The following is a 21,632-nucleotide window of genomic DNA, read 5'->3' as shown; positions in this document are numbered from 1 at the left end:
CCTTCTCACTGGGTCTCAGTCCTTGTTCCCCTTGCCCTGTCCCCTTTCAGGCCAGCCTAGAGCCACTTCGCGTGGAAGTGCTAGCCACGCTCCCTTTCCAGTTCCCGCCCTCGTTCGGTCCCGCTCCTTCACTCTCCCAGCCCAATCAGGTCTGTTTCTACTGTTTCCGACCTTGCTTCTTAAGATCCTCCTGCCTCTTCCAAGCAATGTTAGGAGCCCAACCCGACCGTCTCCATCTGCCCCTCCCCAGCAGGGCCTGTGTGCGGGCTCTTTAGGTCCGGACCCGCGATCCTTCTCTGGCCAATCAGGGCAGCCTCCCCCCCTTGTGGCCCCGCCCATCCCTCTGTCACAGCCACTCAGACCTCTGTAAATAGCCTAGACTTGTCCCCTTCCTCTGCCTCGCCCCCTCTTTTTGTTCAGTTCAATCAGATCTCTTTCTTACATCCAGCCCCGCCTCCTCTGTTCTCCTTGTGCTGCCAAGCCAGCCAACGTTAGCTGCCCATCCCGCCTCCTTTAACACCTTTTCCCGCCCCGCTCCTGCTCTCGCAAAGATCCAATCGGTCCGTTTCATCTGCGGCCCCGCCCCGTCCAGCTAGGCTGCCTTAGAGTCCCCGCCCTTCTCCCGGCTTCAGCCCCGCCCCGCCTCCCCGCAGCCCAATCAGCTTGGGTCCTCCCCCACCGCGGCCCCGCCCCCTCAATCCATCGCCTCCTCCCACCCAATCACGTCTGTCTCTCCCCCTGCGGCCCCGCCCCCCCAGACGCCCCGCCCCTCCAGCCCCGCCCCCCGTCCAATGCTGAGCTCAGTCTGCGTCTCGTCCTTCCGCGGGCGCCAGGGGGCCAGCAAGCAGCAGCCGGCGCCTCCGCCGCAGCCGCCCGAGTCCCCGCCGCCGCTGTCCCCGCCGCCGCCACCGCCGCCGCTGCAGCAGCAGCAGCAGCCTGCGCAGCCCGGCCCCGCCGCGTCCCCGGCGGGCCCCCCGGCACCCCGCGGGCCCGGGGGCCGGCGCGCCGAGCCATGCCCCGGGCTGCCGGCGGCGGCCATGGGGCGGCACGGCGGCGGCGGTGGCGACAGCGGCAAGATCGTGATCAACGTGGGCGGCGTGCGCCATGAGACGTACCGCTCGACGCTGCGCACCCTGCCGGGGACGCGGCTGGCCGGCCTGACGGAGCCCGAGGCGGCGGCGCGCTTCGACTACGACCCGGGCGCCGACGAGTTCTTCTTCGACCGGCACCCGGGCGTCTTCGCCTACGTGCTCAACTACTACCGCACCGGCAAGCTGCACTGCCCGGCCGACGTGTGCGGGCCGCTCTTCGAGGAGGAGCTCGGCTTCTGGGGCATCGACGAGACCGACGTGGAGGCCTGCTGCTGGATGACCTACCGGCAGCACCGCGACGCCGAGGAGGCGCTCGACTCCTTCGAGGCGCCCGACCCCGCCGGCGCCGCCAACGCCGCCAACGCCGCGGGCGCCCACGACGCGGGCCTGGACGACGAGGCGGGCGCGGGCGGCGGCGGCCTGGACGGCGCGGGCGGCGAGCTCAAGCGCCTCTGCTTCCAGGACGCGGGCGGCGGCGCCGGGGGGCCGCCAGGGGGCGCGGGCGGCGCGGGCGGCACGTGGTGGCGCCGCTGGCAGCCCCGCGTGTGGGCGCTCTTCGAGGACCCCTACTCGTCGCGGGCCGCCAGGGTGAGCGCGCTCTCGGAGCCACCCCCCCATCCCCTTCCCCTCTCCAGGCGCCCCCATCTCAACCCTCAGAACCCCATAGCCCGTCCCACCCCCTCCTGGTCTCTCTTTCTCGGCCTGCCCGTCTCTTAGAAGCCTCTTCCCGCAACCCCGAGTCTCCCGCACACCTCTGAACACGCCCCCCTCTCCCGGCCGTGCCCAGATCCTCAGAAGACGCGTCTCCAACATTCAGAATCCCCCAGACTCCTCCAAACCCCATCCCGCTTCTCTAAGCCGCCCTACACCCTTAGAAACCCTCCCCGACCGTGATATTTCGGGGTTCCTCTGAACCCCGCCCCTGCCTTTCCTGAACCCCTCTGAGACCCTCCGAAGACCTTTCCCCAACCCTCAGAGTCCTCCAAACCTCTTTTCACCTCCCCTGGCTACCCCTCGGATCCTCTCCCCAGCCCTCAGTTTTTTGGAGCTTCTCCAGAGTCAGAAGACACCCCTTCCTAACCCGCAAAGTGTCCCAGGCCTGCAAACGCTGCCCCCCCTTTCCCCGCCCCCTGCAGACCCTCTGAAGCCCCCCTCTCCAGCCCTCAGTCTCTCATGCTCTCCCGACCCTCCCTGGCTCTCCCTCTGCCCGTCTCCCCGCCTCCTCCGTCTCTCCATCCAAGCTTGAGTCTCCTGGCTATTTTTGAACTTCCCTGCTTGTTCTGCCCCCAAAGTCTCCGAAGACGCCCCACCCCGCTCTCAGAGTCTCCTGAACTGCCTCGAACCTCCAGACCACTTGCTCTGGCTGGGACAGTTCCAGCTCCCCCCTCACTGTGACCCTGAGTCTCCGGGCATCTTCCCTCCTGGGACCCTCCAGCCCCTCTCTGTGTTCACAGCCCTTCCTGCATCCTCCACGCCAACTCTCATCCCAAGGATTTTCCCCATAAAGCTTCAGACTTCCCCCAAGCCTTTCACACTCCTCCTCAATGTCTCCAGAAGAGTCCTGAGCCCCCATAATATGCCTTTCCTCTCCAGAACCTCCCATATGTCCTCCAGAACTGCTTCTCCCTCATCCACAGATTCCCCCCGCTTCTCCCTTCCATCGTTTACCCTGCACAGCCCACTTTCCCTCTCTGGGGTCCCTCCCCCCTTACCCCTGGAGCCTCCTGGTCAGTCAATGACTTTCTCTTCTGCTCCACAACTTTGCCTGACCTCAATCCTTGGGACCCTTCTCAGGGTATCAGCCCTAAAACTTCTCAAAATAGCTCCCAGTTCTTTCTACCCTGCCTTGGTCTTCTTCCCTCCTCCCTCCCCCCCAGCCCTGCTGCCTCCCCCTTTCCCAAGCCGCACCCCCCTCCAGTCCAAAGTCCAAGACTGGGCCCCTCAGCCCCCACCCCAACCAGAGAGCCCACGCTCCAGCCTCAACTTCCCTCCAGCCTTATCTCCCTCGAAATTTTCCCCAAAGCTCCCTTCATCCACCCCCCCCCCCAAAACTTTCCCCAAACATCTGTAACTTGCCGGGCTCTATGGCCACCCTCCCCCTGGCTCTCCCTCGAACCTCTTCCTCCTCCTAACTTCCTCCCTGTGTTGGAAGAGAGGAGGACAGTTCAGAACGGGGCGGGGGTGGGGTGCGGGGTGGAATTAGAAAGACAGGGAAAGAGCAGAGACGCCAGGCCCCCTCCTAGCCTCCTGGGGACCTAACTCCCGGAGGAGCCGGGCCGGCCCCCTCCCCCCCACCGTGCCGTGTCCTGGGCCGGGAAGGACGCGGAGCCGCAGTGCCGCATTCGCGCCGGGGGAGGGAGCCGGGGGGAGGGGGGCCCGGAGGCACCGCATAAAGTTTGGTCCTCGGGAAGCGCTGAGTTGGCGAGATTTGGGGTTGGGTGGGGGGAGGTGGGGTAGAGGAGGCGCGGAAGGGACATGGCCCTAGATGCCCCCTCCGGCCTCTGAGTGGCCCTCTTCCCCATGGCCTGGGGCGCCCTTCCTTCTTGTGACCCCATTGAAGGGTGCTGAGGTGAGGCTAGGGGTCCGGGACAGCTACGGGATTCACTCGTTTACTCTACAAATGTTTTCTGAGTGTCCACGGCGGGCCAAGCACTTTCCAGCCTCCAACTTAGCTTGAGAGAGTTGGGAGCTGAGGCCACTGCAACGTGGAGGGTCCGGCCTCGCCTTCCCCTCGGTCCCCTCCCCATAATCTCTCCTTTCCTTCTTACAGGGACTCCGTGCCCTCCTACCCCTCCTGCTTTTGAACATCTCTGGGCGAGGGGTTAAACCAGTCCCGACGCCGTCCAGCCTCTACAGCTGCGCACTGCGGCGGGTGCCCACCTCCCCTCCCGTGCCCTGGGAGGGAAGGAGTTAATGGAGCTGCTGGCCCGCGGCCTCCGGGCGGTGGAGCCGCGGCTGCGCGCTGCCGGCTCGGCTCCGGCCGGGAAGGGGTTAAGACGGCGCCCGGCCGCTGCGGCTGCGCACTGCGGCGGGGGAGCTGTCCGCGGTGCTGGCCGCCGCGCCCCGCCCCCCGGCCCGGCCGGCCCGCCCCCACTGCGGTGCCGCAGCCCGCGCCGCGCGCCCCGCTCCGAGCGGGCGGGGGAGCACCGGGCATGCGCCCTGTGGCGGCCTTTGGCCCCTTAACCACTGCGGAGAAACCCAGAGGGGGGCGGGGCGGAGAGGGCCAGCGCTGACCCTCAGCCCGCCGCCAAGGCCTAGGGTCCTCTCTGCAACCTGACCCTGGCCCCCTCTCTTCTCTGCGCCCCAGGCCCTCCCTCCTCCTCTCCCCATCTGATAAAGTCTGCTTTTTACGGGACACCCATCCCTTTCCCTCTCTAAGGACTAAGCTCACTTCTTCCTCCTCCCCTCTATTTGGGAAAGCCCACTATCATCTCTAGGGGCCTGACCCCTCCCCTTCCTTCTCCAAGATCTTGACCCCGCCCCCTCTCCTCCTCAAGGCTTTCCTCAAAGCCTCACCATTGTGTAGCAGGACTCTGATGGGTCCCCAACCTGAAATGACTTAGGCACCCTCCCACCCCCAATGCTCTGCACCTCCGACAAGCCCCCTCACCTTTCTTTGGCGCTAGCCCTGTCCTCTCCCCCAACACCCAGGTCCCCGGCCCCCACTTCCTCCCGAAGAGCCATAAACCCCACGTCCCCTTATCTCCATAGGCTTTCCTAGGGAGTCAGTCTGGACTCCTCACTTCCTTGCTCCTCCCGGGCCTTAGCACCCCTCGGGCCCTCTGCGGTTCCACTTTCCTGCCCTGTGCTCTCAGGGTGAGGGCCTCACCCAGCCTTCTCCCTTTTCTGAGGCCCGGACATAGGTACCAAGGTCCTTAAACCTTGGCCCCTTGACCTTGCCCCCCACTAAGAGGCCCCCATATCCTAATAAGAGCTCACACCTTCTTACTAAGTTCCTGACACTGGGCCAAGCACTGTTTTAGGAGCCAGACCCTTTGCATACTAATATAATTTAATCCTCCCAATAACCCTGTAAAAAACTTGAGGTTCAGAAAACTTCATCTCCTGGCCCAAGTTAGGCAGGGGGAAAGCCGGATCCAAACCCAGCCTTTCTTACTCTTCACCGCCTCAGGATTCTGTCTCCCTGCCCACCTTCCCTTCCCCCTCCCTCAGCTCCAAAGCCCTTGAGACACAGAGGGGGTGTGATCTTAGTCTCCCCAACCCCATCCCCAGCCCACATCCCCGTGGCAGAACCCTTGGACCTGGCCAGAGAGCCCTGAGACAGGACACAGGGAACAGGAGGGTGAGGGGGAGGCGGTGTAAGAGACAGCAACTGCGGGCCAGAAATTGCAGTTTCCAGGAGAGCAGTTGGCCATCTGCTACCACTGCTGGGGCCAGCTCCTCTCTTGAGCTGGGGGAGAGCAGCCTCTGGTCCTTTCCCTCTCCTATCGCGAGTTTTAGATGGGAAATAAGATGCAGGAAGTGATGAAGGCATGGAATTGGGATGCTGAGATTCCCCAGGATTTTTGGGCTGGGAGAGTGGCCCCTAGGAGAGGCTTTTGGAGACGGCTAGTGGACCAGATGCCTGGGTCACCTTTTGTCCTCTGTCTCCCGCCCTGCCCCACAGTACGTGGCCTTCGCCTCCCTCTTATTCATCCTAATCTCCATCACCACCTTCTGCCTGGAGACCCACGAGGGCTTCATCCATATCAGCAACAAGACGGTGACACAGGCCTCCCCGATCCCGGGGGCTCCGCCGGAGAACATCACCAACGTGGAGGTGGAGACGGAGCCCTTCCTGACCTACGTGGAGGGCGTGTGCGTGGTCTGGTTCACCTTCGAGTTCCTCATGCGCATCACCTTCTGTCCGGACAAGGTGGAATTTCTCAAGAGCAGCCTCAACATCATCGACTGCGTTGCCATCCTGCCCTTTTATCTCGAGGTGGGCCTCTCGGGCCTCAGCTCCAAGGCCGCCAAAGACGTGCTGGGCTTCCTGCGGGTGGTCCGCTTCGTCCGAATCCTGCGCATCTTCAAGCTCACGCGCCACTTTGTGGGGCTGCGCGTGCTGGGCCACACGCTCCGCGCCAGCACCAATGAGTTCCTGCTGCTCATCATCTTCCTGGCGCTGGGGGTGCTCATCTTCGCCACCATGATCTACTACGCCGAGCGCATTGGCGCCGACCCCGATGACATCCTGGGCTCCAACCATACCTACTTCAAGAACATCCCCATCGGCTTCTGGTGGGCCGTGGTCACCATGACGACCCTCGGCTATGGAGACATGTACCCCAAGACGTGGTCGGGGATGCTGGTGGGGGCGCTGTGTGCCCTGGCGGGGGTGCTGACCATCGCCATGCCCGTGCCCGTCATTGTCAACAACTTTGGCATGTACTATTCGCTGGCCATGGCCAAGCAGAAGCTGCCTAAGAAGAAGAACAAACACATACCCCGGCCCCCCCAGCCCGGCTCGCCGAACTACTGCAAGCCCGACCCGCCCCCACCGCCCCCGCCCCACCCTCACCACGGCAGCGGCGGCATCAGCCCCCCGCCACCCATCACACCGCCCTCCATGGGGGTGACTGTGGCCGGGGCCTACCCGCCGGGGCCCCACACGCACCCCGGGCTGCTCAGGGGGGGAGCGGGTGGGCTGGGGATCATGGGGCTGCCTCCTCTGCCGGCCCCTGGGGAGCCTTGCCCGTTGGCTCAGGAGGAAGTGATTGAGATCAACAGGGCAGGTGAGGAGGGGGCGCGAGGGGCGGCGGGGGGCGGGGGTTGTGCCAGGCAGAGACTCATGGGAGGAGGTGGGGAGGTTTGGCCGGTGGAGGGAGGGGAGGCGAGAGTTTGTTGCTGAGGCTTAGAGAGACGGGATGGTCAGCAACCGAGACGAAAGAAAAGTAAACAGCCGTCAAGGAAGATAAAGAAGAGGCAGAGAAATAGTGACAGAGATTTTGTGTGAAAGAGACAGGTTTTTGGAGAGACAGGTGTAGCCAAGGTGTTCGGGGGGACCAGGGAGGCAGAGGAATGAGCCGTCCGGAGACATACACACTGGGAGAGAGGGTCGCCCGTGTGAGCCACGGGCTGGCCAGACACACAGGCCAAGAGGCAGGTGCAGCATCTCAGGAAAAGAGAGTCTAAAGGTGACAGAATCTGAGACCAAGAGATTGTCACTGAGAAGAGAGGGAGAGAGGACAGAGATGGAGGGCGGGGTGGGGGGTTGGCGGCAGAGAGTTCAGGTTCTAATAGCAGCGAGACGGAGAGAAGAGACAAGACTTAAAAACCAGGAGCTGGAGAGCGGCCCAGAGGGCAGAGCCGCCACGTGAGAGGAAGGTGACTTGGGACCCAGGGCCCGGTCTCTGGTTCTGCAGGGAGGAGGCAGAGAGGGGCCTGAGAGGTGTCGCCAAGAGGAAGAGGTGCAGTGAAGGAGATGAGGGCAGAAGGCAGTTGACTGGGCCTGTCTGTGCCCCCGGGGGGTCTGTGCCTCAGCTGCTGTGATTGGGGTGTCAGTCCTGGAGGAGGGAGAGGGTGGGGGGCCCCACCCCCATGACTTAAGTAGGTCAAGAAAGGGAGCTGGGCCTCCTGGCCCCCATCTTGCTCCCTCAGCCGCTGACCCAGTTTCACACCAATTAAAAATAGCTCGAGTCAGAGCCTGGGGGACCCCCACCTCCCCCCCCATCTGTCACCTTCCCAACCCCTCCCCACTGTGCCCTTTCCAGCGCCCAACACCCCTCCCTAAACAACCACCTCCCAGCCAGCTGCATCCCTCTAGCCATCTCTCCAAACCTACGCCAACCAACCCAACACCCTACCCCAGTCCTGCCCTTCCTAGCGCCCCACGCCCAGCCCAACCACCACTTCCTAAGGCAATGCTCCCCCAGACCCACCTCCATCCATCACCGTCAGACCACCCTTCCCTTTTGTCCTTCCCAGCGGTCAACACCCACCACCAGTGACCTGCCCCACAACTCACCCACCATGCCCCCTACCCTGCTCCAGCTGAGCCTCTCTCCCGTCACCCCCTCCCCACGCCCTGCCCTTCTGTCACCTGTGTCCAGCACCCGGGCCCCCCACGCCCTTTCCTTCCTTATCTCACCCTCGCCGTGCGTTCCCACACCTCACTCTCTCCTTTGTGTCTCTGTCTGACCCTGGGGACGCAGATCCCCGCCCCAACGGGGACCCAGCAGCAGCCGCGCTTGCCCATGAGGACTGTCCAGCCATCGACCAGCCCGCCATGTCCCCAGAAGACAAGAGCCCCATCACCCCCGGGAGCCGGGGCCGCTACAGCCGGGACCGAGCCTGCTTCCTCCTCACTGACTATGCCCCTTCCCCTGATGGCTCCATCCGGAAAGGTGAGGTGCCCTCCACTGGCCCCCCACCCTGGGACCCTCCCTCTGTCCCCCTCCCCCAGGGGAGGGGGAGAGAGGGGGATGGGGGAGGAGGTGCTGGACTTCCCTTCCCCCATCCCCTGGCCCCAAATTCCCTTCCCAGACCCCCTGCTCCAAGTTTCCTCACCACTGACCCTTCACCTGTCTTTATTCCATCTCCATTTCCCCCCACCCCACCCCGGACCCTCTGGCCTCTTCCCCTACCCCCAGCCACCGGTGCTACCCCACTGCCCCCCCCAGACTGGCGTAAGCCAGGCCCCCCAAGCTTCTTGCCCGACCTCAACGCCAACGCTGCGGCCTGGATATCCCCCTAGTGGACGAACCCCCTCCCCCCGGGGTAAGTAGCCCCCACCCTCTGAGCCCCCCCTCCCTCCCGACTAACTCCTCAAGAACATGCAGCCCCCACTGACCGAGACTCCTGCCCCCTCACCGTGAACGGCTCCATCCACTTAACCCCCAGCCCAGACACTGACCCCACACCTCCTGCCCAGGACTTGCCCTGCCCCTCACTAACCCACTCGAACTAACCACGTGCCTGACCCCCCCGCCCCGCCCTCACGACCGACCCCATCCTCACCCCCATCCGCATCTCTCTCCCTGCCTCCCCTCACCCCGGGTCTTTTTCATCCGATCAAGAAAACGGGGTGCACGCCCAGGACACCCTCCTGGGTGTAGGACAGGATGAGAAAGACCCAGCCACCCAGCCAGTCCCTTGTGAACGGGCCCCCGTGTCCCCAGCATGGTGTTAGGCACGGGGTTCAACAGTGAACAAAATCGACCCTCCCCGGAGCTCCCAGTTTGGAGGGAGAGGCAGAGAGACCTAGAAAGTCGCTCTCTGAGGCGACATATGCCGAAATGGAGGCGGCACAGGGACACGCAGGGAGAGGGAGAGGAGCACGATTGCCGGGGTAGGAGGGAGGCGACAGCAAAGGCTTCCTGAGGGAGCCGATGCCAGAGTCATCCCGACCTGGAGTGAGGAAGTGACCTCTTTAGACAGCAGTGACCAGAGCGAGCGGCACAGGCAAAGCCAGGGAGCCTGGGACTGGTCGATGGGCGGGAGGCAGGAAGGCAGGCCGGGCTGAGGGGACCTTGTGCGGGGACCTGGGGACAGCGGGTCAGCTCTGGGGCCTGGTGGGAATGGACTAGAGTGGGGAGACTGGCGGTCAGGAGGCTGGGGCGAGGGTCCAGGGGGAGAAGCCGAGGCCTGGGTCAGGGCCGCGAGGATGGAGAGGAAGGGACGAGGCAGAGAGGGTCAGGGGTCAGGGTTCAGGAGACACAGGGCTGGGGACTTGCCAGGGGGCGGTGAGGGGGGCCGAGTGAGGAGATGGTTCACAGATGAGTCGTTCAGCAAACACACCAAGCGCTTACCACATGCCAGGAGTTTAACAGAGCTTCTCGTATGTAATCCCCACAACAACCTCGCTCCATTCCCTCATTCCTTCATTGATTCATTCCTTCGTCCTGCAGCTAATTACTGAGGGCACAGTCCCAGGCACTGGCCGTTTGGCGGGACACACAGTGGGAATCTGCTATCACAGTTGCCACTCTAGAGCATGGGTCGGCCTTACAGCCCAGGGGCCAAGTCTGTCGGCCAGCTGTTTTATAAATAAAGCTTTATTGGAACCCAGCCACTGTCCTGCTGCGGAAGAGTTGCGACAGACACCATGGGGCCCTCAGACCCCAGAATATTTACTATCTGGCCCTTTACAGGAAAAGTGTGCCACCCGCTGATTGGAGGAACCATAAAATAAGTAAAAAAAGAGAATGAGATAATTACTCTGGTCACTTCAGATAAAGGGGCCTGAGAGGACCTTTTTGAGGTGACATGAAGCCTAAAAGGTAAAAAGGGCCAGCCAGGCAGAAGGGGCAGCAAGTGCAAAGGTCCTGAGGTACCGATGTGGGAGGAGCTTGGTTTGGTAAAGGAATAGCAAGGAGGGAAGTGTGGCTGAGCCGACTGGCCGAGGGGTGAGGGGTGCCAGGCAGAGTCTGGGGGAAGGATCGTGAGGGGGTTTTTGGCCATGATAAGAGGCAGGATTTTATCTGAAAAGCGCTGGGAAGCTACCCGAAGGAATTTGATCCATCTCTTAGTCATTCAACAAACATCTGTGGAATTTTCCTTAGAGATACAGATCCTAAAGAATCTCTGCCTTAGCGGGACTGGGAGCCTCCAGGGATGGCTCAGTCTAAACCCCCTTGTTGGACAGAAGTTCAGGGAGCAAACCCCAGGCCATAGAGCCAACGGGGATGAGAACCCAGGCTTCCAATCTCCCGGTCCAGAGGGGACTGTCTGGCTCTTCTTGTTCTGTCCCTCCATCTCTCCTTGTTGCAACCCCCCCCCATCATCCTTCATCCTCATCTCCTTACCACCTCCCCTCCCTGCTCCCACCCACCCCTCCCCCTGCTTGCACCCAGCCCTGTTACCACCCTTTGTCCCCCACCCCCAGGTCTGGATGGGCCCCCATGGAATCGGGGGGTGGAGGGGGTGGGGGGGTGGAGGGGTAGAGGGAGTGGGGAGGATTTGGGAATGTAGAGGAGGGAGGCGTGGTCGGGGGGAGGTCTCTGCTTCTCTTGCCTCTGATGCCAAAATCCATTCATTGAACTCAAATAATGGCTGGAGCTGATGGGGCTGACTGAATCCTCTGCCCCGAGGTCCCCGATCCCTCCCGCCTCCTCCCTTCCTCTCTATCCTTCTTCCTCCCTCCCGCCTCCTCCCTTCCTCTCTATCCTTCTTCCTCCGGGACCCACCCTCCACTGTTGTCCCCCTCCCTCCCTTTCCTCCTGGCCTGTCCCCCATGCACCTCCCACCCCTCCCTTCTCCATCTTCCCTCCCCAGCCACCTGAGTCCAACACCTGACCTACGTCCCCTTCCCTCCCCAGTCCTCTCCCTCCTCCTTTCCTTCGTCCCCCGCCCCCCAGCCACCCCGGAAGCTCCTTCCATATTTGATGTCTCCGGCCGCCCCCATTTCACTGCTCCCCCTCCCCGGAGAACACCAGAGAGGAGGACGAGATCCCGGCGTTTCTCCGTCCCCCCAACCGTGAGGCTGTGTTGGGGGGTTCCCCCTGACCCCTCTCCCCCCGCCGTGACTCTGTGTATTTCTGTCCCCAGCTCTTGTCACCGCCTGAGGCCTCGCGAGACCCTCGGTCCCCCCCTGCCCCTTTCCCCCAGGTTAGCAATCGGGAATGGCTGGGAGGGGGTGTCCCCAAGATACTGGGCTTCCAACCCCCCCCAGGCCCTCTCTCCTACGGTCAAGACGCCCTTGTGCAGACAGACCCCTGGGTGCTGCCTAGAAAAACCCTACAGGTGCCCCCAGACGCTGGCAGAACTGTTAAGACCCGCCAAGCTTTCCAGAGACCACCATGCTCCTCAGTCTTGGATCCCTTTGGGTCTCAAGACGCGTTTAGAACCTTCCCGTCAGAAGGCCCCCCATGTGAAGGCTTCTTGACCCTTTAAAGATGCCCCATGACAACTGCAGGTGAGCCTTGGCCCCCCCAGACTGCTCTGGGAGCTGTCCTCTGGCCCCCATGGGCCCTGCCCACTCTGCTCCACCCAGCCCCTCACCTCAAGGCACCCCCACCTGCTTTCCTCCTTCCTCCACATCGAGGCCGGCCGCACCCCCTCCCGCCGCGGCCCCGCGTGCCCCCCCCCCACGCTGCTCCCCAACATGCATCCCACCCAGCGCCCCCCCCCATGCCCATGCCGGTGCTGGCACCATCCGCCTTGCTGCCCCCACCTTATTGCCTCAGATGAGAGGGCCAACGGGGGGGGGGGAGGGGGGGGTGAGCTATGGTGGGGATGGGGTGGGGGAGGCCCGGGGGGCGCCACCCTGCCTCCTAACCCTGAATCTCTCCCCCCTCCCCATGTCTGAACCTTTCTCCTCGACGCCGACTGACTGTCTGATTTGTTCATCTCTCTCTCCATCTCCTTGGTCCGCCTCTGTCCATCTCTCTGCTTCTGTCCTTCTGTCTTTTGGTATCTTGCTGTCTGTCTGTCTCTGTCTCCCTGGCTGTCTCGGTCTCTCTTGCTCCGGGTACCTCGTGCTCTCTCCCTCCTCTTTCTGTCTCTTGCCTTTTCCTGTCTCTCTCTCTCTCTCCATCTCGTATCCTCTGTCTGTTTCTCTCCTGCCGCTCTCTGTCTTGGGGTCTCTCTGTCTGTGGGACCCACCCCCCTGCACCCCCTTCTCCATGCTTCCCCCCTCGTGTTTCTGCCCCCCCCCCCCAGGTTACGAGAAATCCCGCAGCCTGAGCAGCATCGCGGGCCTCAGCGGGGTGTCCCTGCGCCTCGCGCCCCTTGCCACCCCCCCTGGCTCGCCCAGGGCCGCCCGCCGCGCTCCCCCAACCCTGCCCTCCATCCTCTAGCGCTCCCCTCCCCCCCGTGGGGGGACTCGGGGGTGACAGGGAAGAAGGTCAAAGGAGCTGGGGGGGGGTGGGGGAAAGGGTTTTTTTAAAAAAAATCAAAAAGTTATTAATAATATGCAACCGAGACGACGACGCCAGCAGACACCCCCGGGCCCCTCACCCCGACCTGGGCCCCCAGGATGGAGGGGGAGGAGCCAAAGCCCATCCTCCCCCTAATTCTCCGCACCCTCCCAAAAAAATAAAGCCTTCTCAGGTCTCCATGAGCCATAGGACACCCCCCTGCCATCCACTTGTGTAAATACGTCCAAATTATGCCAGTTACATTTTGGGGCACCTTCCCCCTACTCTGCATGCCTCCCCCAACCTGGACGCCACCTCCCCAACTCCACCTCAGCAATAAGCCGCCAAGGGTTGCATGCCATGCATTTGAGGGAAGGGGCACTCTGGGGAGGGGGCGGGGACCTCAAGGGGGTCGTCGGGCTGGCCTTTAAGCCACAGGAGGGTCTCCTAGCCTCCCACCCTTCACCCCAGGAAGGCAACCCATCACGCATTGATTAAAGAAGAAAAAAAAAAAAACTAGCAACAATGTGGGGGAAGGAGGAACATTCACTCAAAGCCAGAAACCAGAGCTGAACTCAGATGGCAGGAGCGGAGGCACGGAGGGGGTGGGGGTGGGGTGGGCTGCGGACAGCTGCTCCCTCAGCCTTTGGGAGGATCCCTCTGGTGAATTTCACCCTCTCATCCCCCCACCCCCATCCTCCACCCCCCAGGGATCTGCTCGCCTCTCTCCCCGCTGCATGGACTCAGACCTCCCATCTCAGAACTCCTGGGAGGATGTGGCCCCCAGCGCACAGAATTCCCCGACACCCCCTCCAGATTCCCGGGACGCGAGACCTGCTCCCGGAAGTCCCGAAACTGACCTTGGCGCCCCACATACCCCAAAGCCCCACAGGCTCCTGGGATGGGTCCCCAAACCCCACTCCCCCCATTGCATCCCGGCCCCTCTCGCACCGCCTCCACTCCGCTCACTTCAGCCTTAGGGATGCTCCGAGTCCTTCCCACACTCGAACATTTTCTGGACACCCCCAAATCCTCAGGCCTGCCCGCCACCCCTCGGCATCCCCAACTCTCTGACATCAGACATCCACCTCAGGTTCCCCTGACGCTAGAATTTCCGAAAGGGGCCCAACCTGTCTACAATTCCAGGGAACCGGACCTTAAGGGGGCACCCCCTTTCTTATGCCGACCCCTGCGTCCCCCAAGAGCCCCTTCCCTTAAATGGTGCCCCAAAGGCCCCCTCTTCATGGACCCCAGAGTTTCCCAGAGGGTCCTATTTGCACCCCTGGTGATCGGCTAACTTTTTAGGCAGCGCGAGGACAAACATTTCTTTTAAAAGTTTTGTCTCGCGGTATTTTGCACAGAAGCCGGTAAGTCCACTTGCTGCTGCTGGGCCAGGACACCGTTTACTTAGGTTAGAAGTGTTTCCGTTTCAAGGAGAGGCTGTGCCCGAATGGAGGGACACTGGCATCTCAGAAGCTTGGGAAACGACGACCTACCCACCCGGGCTGCGACCCCAGCCGCCCTTCCCCGGCGTTCCCCGCCCCGCCCCGCCGGCGGGTGCGCAGTCATTGCTCACATCCCATCCTGGCTCAAGGATGCGCTACCTCCCCCAAGCCCGGAGACCACGCCGGTCCCACAATCCTTAGAGGACCCTCCCCTTTCGGACCTGGGGGCCCACGGAATGAGCAACCTCCATCCCTCTGCTCCCATGGCCTCAGGAACCCCTCCACCCGAGGGTTGGGGTGGGGGGGTGTCACTGAGCACGATTTTTGATGCAACGATTCCTATGCAAGGGGCATTTTTGAGTCCCCCCCCCCATACTTCCATCGGCCCCTAAACCCTGTTGAATCGGGGGTGAGGGGTGGGGCGGGTTCTGGTGGGAGAGGGTGGGGCGGGGCAAAGGGCTAGGGGCTCCAGACACCAGGGTATGGGGGTGGGGACTGATTATATTGCCAAAGGGTTTAACTTCTTTCAAAAGCGCCCCCCTCCCCTTCTCCCGACCCTCGCGGAAGCCGAACGGTGCAGGGGAAGGGGGTGAGGATCTTTTCCACAAGGGTACGCACCTCTTCCCGACGTCTCCCCCCACCCTGCTCGCCAATCTGCCACACGTACCCAGCTTTTTAGTTCAGCTTTAAAAAAGAACCCCGATCATTAGAAACCTCTACAAAATGTGATCCCCCAAGTCGACAAACTAGTGTGGGATTCGGGGAGGGAAAGAGAGAGAGCTCAAGGGACAACTTGCAAGTCCCGCTCCCCTTTTCCCCCCGGCCGCCAGGGTGCCCGCAACTACACGCATGCGCTGCATGACGCGCTCCCCACACGCATGTCGCGCCCCTCCTGCGCGCCGGGAACGCACGGACCCGGGGCGGGGGTCGGGGCGATTGGGGAGGAAGGAATGGCGGGGGTCTTCCTGACTCAGCGGCTCCCCCCTCCCCAAAACACACACAGCAATAAGTTTCTCTCACTCCACTGTGGGCGGGGCGGGCCTGGCCTGTCGATGGGGGCGGGGGGGAGTGGCAGGGGGCGCTCTCAGGGATGGGGGCGGGTGTCCGGAGTCAGTCTGGGGAGGGGAGGTCTGCAAATCGTCCAACTCTGGTGCTAAGGGCGGGTCTTCTCGGCCCACCCCCAGGGCAGGGAGGGAGGGGTCGGCAGGCCCCTCCCCCAAGCCTCCCCCACGCCCACCCTGGGTGCATGAACCGCCCAACGCAGAAGCTGCCGCATGTCACCCCCCTCCCCAAAGAAGTGTCGTGCCCCCTTCCCACCCACCCTCTCACTCCCCACCAAAATAAAAGTTTCCTTTTCATTTAAAAGCCGCGTCCTGATTGTCTGCTGGGAAGGTCTCCGGATCAGGGCTAGGGGGGATTTGGGGGTTCAAGAGCAGGGGGTCGCATTAAACGGCAAAAGGGTGCACTTTGGGGGGCCGGACATCCCCTTGATCTCTGGCTCTCACCTTGTGATTGGGGGGGGGGACGAGTGCCTGCCTCAGTTTCCCTCATGGTAAAAATGGGGATCCACATTCCTAACCAGAAAGTCTGTGAGGGCACGTGGGTAATATGAGCCCCTAGGTGAGGGTCACTAGTCCCCAGGAGAGGAGTGGACCTGGGTCCCCAGCGTGGCTCGTATTACCAACTCTGAAGCCAGACTGAGCGGGTTCAACTGCTTAGGAGCTGTGTGTCCTTGGGCAAGTCTCTCACTCTCTCTGGGCTTGTTCCCACCCCTCTAAAAGGGCGGGAGGGGTCATCTACTCATTCAGCAAATATACGAAAGCCCGCTATGTACCAGGCACTGCTCTAGGCGCTGGAAGGCGGGGGTTCACTAACGGGGAGGCTTGGAGCAAGGGACATCGCAGCTCTGAGCCTCAGTTTCCCCATCTGTATAATGGAGAGAATACTTTGGAGGGAGGCTGGGTAAGGCGCAAATGAGTTCTTTCGCACTGAATGCCGGGTGCACAGGAAGTCCCTCAACAGCTGCGACTGGAACGAGCAGCCCACCCCACCCGAGCAGCCCACCCCACCCGCCGCCGCACGAGGCCCAAGAAGCCGGTGCCCATCCCGCGCCATCAGAGACACCCCCCCCCCCACCCCCCGCAGGAACACACACAGCCCCAGTCCCGTCCAGTCGGGGTTGGAGTTTATTTCTGCCAGAGCCTGGAGGCTGGGAGGGTCTGGGGGCCTCCTCCAGCCCCCGGGGGCGACTCCAACGACGTGTGATCGATCACACAGGAGCAACCAGAAGGGGGAGCGGGGCCTGGGGGGAGGGGGGAGGGCCCCTCATCCCGCCCCTCTGCGAGGGTCTGGCGCTGGCGGAGGCCAGGGCTCAGGCTGCTGTCGCTCAGCAGTCGGGTGGCTGAATGGTGAGAGACATCCGCAGAGGGAGGGGGAGGGGGAGACGGGGCAGAGGAAGCGGGAGGGGGGAGGGGGACGAGGTGGGGGAGGGGAGCCATTCTCCCTTCCTAATAAAGATCATTAACAACTGAAGGAAGGATGGGAACCCGGATGAAACCGCAGCTTGCCAACGACACCCCAAATTCCTCCCAAGCGAGGGAGCCCCAGTCCTTCCCTCCCCGCTGGCCCGCTCCTCTGTGATTAGGGGTCCACGGGAGGTCTCGGGGAACACCCCCCCCCCCCCGGAGTGGGCTTGATAAGTGCTGGAGCGCTGGAGGGTGGCACCCTTTCCAAAGGGCGGGAAGCCAGGGGGCGAGCTCTGGGGCGGGCACCGCGGGGAGCGGGGAGGGAGGGGCCGGCGCCCGGGGGCAGCGCGCGGTCACTGAGGCTGGGCCGCAGGCGGTCTGTCGGGCTCCTGGGGCGGCCCGGCCCCCGGCTCCGCGTCCTGCGCCTCCTCGTCCGACGCCACGCCCTCCTCCAGCCGGAAGACCTGGCGCACCGTGCGGGTGGTGAAGGTGAGGGGCGCGCGTCTGCGGGGAGGAGAGACCGGAGGTGCTGGTTAAACGAGGGGAGCAGAGAGGGAGGGGAGAGGGAGCTATGGAGAGAGAGAGAGAAGAAAGTGCGGGGGGGGGCGGGGTCGATGGAGGGGGAGAGCGCAAGTGCGGGGTGGCCCTACCGCAGCCGGTTCCTCAGGGTGTTCAACTCGCGGTTCATGGACTCCGAGGCCTCCGTGACATCCTCCAGCTCGTGCTGCAGCCTCCGGCGGACCGTCTGCGCCCGCGACGCCTCCTCCTCCGCCTCCTCCAGCTGCCGCTTCAGCTGCTTCACCCGAAGGTTCCCCTTCTCCACCTTGGCGCGAGCAGGGGGCCCCGGTCACGCCTCCGGGCGCAGTCCTCACCCCCGACACCCCACCCCGGCCCCCACGGCCCCACCCCTCCTGCCCCTGACTCCGCCCCATTTCCCTGCCTTCCGTCCACGCTTGGTTCCGTTCTCCTGCATCCTCTCGCCAGCATCCAGTCTGGCCTCAAATGTGAGGCTGTCTCTCGTTTGGCCTCAGAGGGGTCTTTCTATGCTCTTTCTATGTCTTTCCCCTGCTCAAAGCCCTCCCGTGGCTACTCAGTGCCCCTAGGACAAGGTCCCAGCCCCTCAGCCTGGCATTCCAGGCTCTGCAGGGTCGTCTTCCCATAAAACCACTGGCAAGACCATCTTCACCGAGATCCTCACAGACCCTGCCATCTCTCTTTCGAGGGAGGGGACACACGCCATCTTCCTCCCACCAAACACTCTGACCTCATTTCTTATCACTCACCCCCCTCCTCCCACCCCATTCTTCTCTCTAGCCAAACCGGTCTGCTTTTTGCTCCAAACTCAACAAGCTTATTTCCATACCCCAGGGCCTTTGCACCTGCTGTTCCCTCTGCCTGGCTCTTCCTCACCCTTCAGGTCTCAATTCAAGTGTCACCTCCTTAGAGAGGTCTTCGTGCCCCCCCTACCCCCATCCTCTCTCTTCATTCTCTTTTTTCTTCATAGTTCTTGTCCCAATCTGTAGTTATCTTTGCTTGTTTGTAGGATTATTGTGCCTTTCTCTTCCTATGCTGAAAATGGGAGTTCTGTGAGAGCAGGGACCTTCTCTGTCTTGTTCACAGCCATATCTCCGATGCCTAGCACAGTGCCTGGCACACAGTGGGTGCTCAATAATTGTGGAATGAATGGCAAATAAAACACAGCTGAGCTTTTAAGGGCACAGTGACTCTATCTAGATTCAGACAGACCTGAGATCCGATCCAGGCTCTGTCTCTACTAACTGTGTGCCTTTGGTGCACAGTTTTAAAGTTCCCATTTCCTCACTTGTGAAATGGGGCTGGTGAGAGAATGCACACGTGTGGTTTCTAAAAAGCAGGTTAGCACAGTACTGGGGACACAGTAGCTGCTCAATAAATAAAAGCACAAACTCTGCAGCTGAGTGCCAGGGTTTGGACCCTGGCTCCATCTCTTAAGTGCTACATAGTTTCACCTTTCTGTGCCTCAGTTTACCCACCTGAATACGAGGGGAAAATAACAGTACTGACCTCGGCATTCTGATAAGAATTAAAAATACTGCACGTTATGTTCTTAGCACAGTTCCTAGCACATACAAAGCACTCAGTAAACACTCTGTGTTGTTATTTCAGCCCTGGGCTAGCTTCTGGGTAGGGTTTAACGTCTTCCCTCTCCCCGCTGTGTCAGTTCCCCACCAGGGCCTTTCTTAGACTCCAGAATTTACCGGTCACAAGGTCACCAATTCCAGCTCTCAGCGGATGCGCCCAGCCCAGGGGAGGCATCTACACTCATTTCCACTCCAGCGCCCACACGCTGCCTCTTATGATGGGAGCTCCTCGCCTCCAGAAGTGGCACGTGCTGTTTATGAGTCGGCCGTCCCACCTCCCACTGCTCCTCAGTGACATCGGCCGCTCACCTGATCCCGGAGCTGGTCGGCTGCCCTCCGCTCCTCCTCCACCTGGAGCACCACCTCTTTAAGCCTCTTCTCGGCCCTGCGCACCAGCTTGCCCGAGAGGATGCGCTCCCTGGAGAGAGGCATGAAGGGGAGGACCGGGAGAGGTTCTCACGGGGTTCTCTCCCCACCCGCCCCGGCCCTCATCCACTGGCCGCTGTCCTGTTCTTGGAGCGGCCTCTTCTCTCTTTCTCACCCCCGACTGGCTCCCACAGTCTGCTCAGGCCAGACGCTGGCACCCAGGCTCCCCACTCCAGGGCATCTTGTCCTTGGCTTCCACCAAGATGCCTGATGTTCTTAAAAGTGTCTCCATGTCTACAGCAGTTTTCCAGGTCCCACTAGGTCTGTCACACCAACTGCATTTCCTCCCCAGTCTCCTTCCTCTCAGGGAACTGACCCACTGACTACTAGTGCCCAGGTCAAACCACTGGGACTGTCCTCTCTCCTCTCTCCTTTGCCCCCCCCCCCCCGCCTGGCAGTGCCCAAACCCTGTCCCATTGCCCCCTGAACTCTGTCCTGTCCCCTGCCACCCCCGTCTTCACAGCGCCAGCCCCCAGCTCAGGCCTCATCCTCTCCCACCTGACCATCGCCCCTCCTGGCCTGTCCTTTCTCTCTCAGCTTCCTTCTCTGGCTGTCTCTGTTCATGGAACTCTCTAGAAACCCAAAGCTCCATCCTCAACCACCTTTGCCGTCTTCCCCCCTCTCACTCACATGCTTTCCCTGGACAAGCTCCTCTGTGCCCCAGGTTCCCACGACCGTCAACAGCCTGGTGTCTGCTAAACCTGTGTCCCGAGCTCCAGCCTGGTTCAGCCCCCGCCTCAGCCGTCCACCAGACCCCGCACACCCCTCACGTTCCCCGCTGGGCTCAGCACCTTCTCCCTAGCCTGCTCCTCGCCTTGCTTCCCCATGATCCACCTAGATCTGTAGGTCAGACTCCCGGCCGTCCTCACCTCCCCTCTCCCCTCAAATCCTTTCCCCACTGTCTCCTGAATTTCCCCATCCCTGTGGCCCCTGCTCCTCGGTCCTCTCCTGCATGGACCCTCCCACCCGGGGTGAAGTCCATGGGATGGGGCCCCTAGCGACGGGCAGTGCTCAGCAGCCAGCACTGGACAAGGCCGCCCCAGATGTGCTGAGAGGCGGGCCCAGGGCTGGGGGAGGTGGGAGGCACCGAGCCGTGGAAAGGGATGCAGGGGACAGACTCCTTCAGCTGTGGGTCCGCTGGCCACTCCCTGCCCCCAGGGTGACTTTGAGCAGGTCGTTAACACCCTCTGAGCCTCAGTCTCCTCATCTGTATAATGGGGGAGGAGGGAACTCAGACCTGTGTGCCCATCAGCCTCCGGAAGCCCTCCCCAGGGACCTCGAACTACATTTCCCATGAGCCTCTGCGCCCTGGCCAGCCCCCTGGACCAGAAGCACTTCTCCCATGAGCCTCTGGAAGCCTTCCTCAGAGACCTTGAACTACATTTCTCATGAGCCCCTGGGCTCTGGCCAGCCCCCTGGACCAGAACCACTTCTCCCGGGAGCCCCTGGGCCCTGGCCAGACCCCCTGGACCAGAACCACTTCTCCCGGGAGCCCCTGGGCCCTGGCCAGACCCCTGGACCAGAACCACTTCTCCCGGGAGCCCCTGGGCCCTGGCCAGGCCCCCTGGACCAGAATCACTTCTCCCGGGAGCCCCTGGGCCCTGGCCAGCCCCCCTGGACCAGAATCACTTCTCCCGGGAGCCCCTGGGCCCTGGCCAGCCCCCTGGACCAGAACCATTTCTCCCATGAGCCTCTGGGCCCTGGCCAGCCCCCTGGACCAGACCCACTTCTCCCATGAGCCTCTGGGACCAGTTCCTCTGCGCGTCCCTGAGACCTCTCACTTTTCTCATGCTCCCGGACGAATTCCACATCTTCCCCCAACCCCAAGATTCCCCCAGTCACCAGGCCTTACCCCAAACACTGTCCTCTTCCCCCTACACCCTGACAGCCCATTGAACCCCAGCTCCATCCCTTCTGGTCCAGCCTCCTCCTGGCCTCTCAGCTCCCAGTCTTGCTCCCCGGTCTGTTCCCAGCTTGGCCCCCGAGGGGTCTTACCACACCCAGCGCTGGCCCTGCGCCTCCCCAGCCCGCAGGTCCCCGGGCTCCCCATCACCCCAGGACAGCATTCGAGGCTCTTGCCTCCCTCCTCCCTCTCCTGAGTCGCAGACTCCTAGGGCCAGTCACCCCCCTCCAGATGCCCCGAGGTCTCCCGTACGATCCCCCGAGGCTCTGCCCCGGACTCTGTGCCCTGGCAATCTCCTCAGCTCAAATGCCTCCTCCTTCAGGAAGCCCTCCCAAACCACCCCATCCCAGGCCAACCCAGCTTCTCCTTCAACTGTGTCCCCCC

General features: G+C 62.4%; 2 protein-coding genes across 15 annotated transcripts in view; one reads left to right on the top strand and one right to left on the bottom strand.

Annotated features, from left to right (window-relative positions):
- The first annotated feature begins 776 nt into the window (after window positions 1-776).
- On the top strand, window positions 777-13,448 carry KCNC3 (potassium voltage-gated channel subfamily C member 3). 4 transcript variants are annotated; one of them, XR_011543857.1, is made up of 6 exons: window positions 777-1,679; window positions 5,719-6,826; window positions 8,246-8,437; window positions 8,684-8,810; window positions 11,580-11,639; window positions 12,693-13,448. XR_011543857.1 is itself a non-coding variant. In XM_070633222.1 (5 exons), exons 1-4 carry the CDS (start codon window positions 792-794, stop codon window positions 11,594-11,596), a joined length of 2,205 nt encoding a protein of 734 aa, XP_070489323.1. In that variant the 5' UTR covers window positions 777-791; the 3' UTR covers window positions 11,597-11,639; window positions 12,693-13,448. The 4 variants fall into 4 exon arrangements, 3 of the variants coding, with proteins under 3 accessions (XP_070489323.1, XP_070489321.1, XP_070489320.1); XM_070633222.1 differs by lacking the exon at window positions 8,684-8,810; XM_070633220.1 differs by lacking the exons at window positions 11,580-11,639; window positions 12,693-13,448 and adding an exon at window positions 9,941-10,100.
- Window positions 13,449-16,502: 3,054 nt separating this feature from the next.
- Window positions 16,503-21,632, bottom strand: part of MYH14 (myosin heavy chain 14) — a 101,218-nt gene continuing 96,088 nt past the window's right edge. For all 11 annotated transcript variants that reach the window (XM_070558298.1, XM_070558303.1, XM_070558297.1 and 8 more), the window contains 3 exons: window positions 19,229-19,337; window positions 17,450-17,622; window positions 16,503-17,303 (listed from right to left, as the gene is read on the bottom strand). In XM_070558298.1, the coding sequence (XP_070414399.1) occupies window positions 17,153-17,303; window positions 17,450-17,622; window positions 19,229-19,337 (433 nt within the window). In that variant the 3' untranslated portion in view covers window positions 16,503-17,152. The remainder of the gene's footprint in view (window positions 17,304-17,449; window positions 17,623-19,228; window positions 19,338-21,632) is intronic.

The sequence above is a fragment of the Equus przewalskii genome, chromosome 9 (genome assembly GCF_037783145.1).
Source record: "Equus przewalskii isolate Varuska chromosome 9, EquPr2, whole genome shotgun sequence".
In the NCBI taxonomy this organism is placed as follows: Eukaryota; Metazoa; Chordata; class Mammalia; order Perissodactyla; family Equidae; genus Equus; species Equus przewalskii.
Note: the sequence above shows the minus strand (reverse complement) of the source record. Positions and strands in the feature narration are given on the sequence as shown.

Bases quoted from the DNA above. Each gene is read 5' to 3' on its own strand.
- KCNC3 (XM_070633219.1), top strand. From the start codon at position 792: ATGCTGAGCTCAGTCTGCGTCTCGTCCTTCCGCGGGCGCCAGGGGGCC. The intron at 1,680-5,718 runs GTGAGCGCGCTC...CCTGCCCCACAG, and splicing joins ACTCGTCGCGGGCCGCCAGG to TACGTGGCCTTCGCCTCCCT. The intron at 6,827-8,245 runs GTGAGGAGGGGG...CTGGGGACGCAG, and splicing joins GATTGAGATCAACAGGGCAG to ATCCCCGCCCCAACGGGGAC.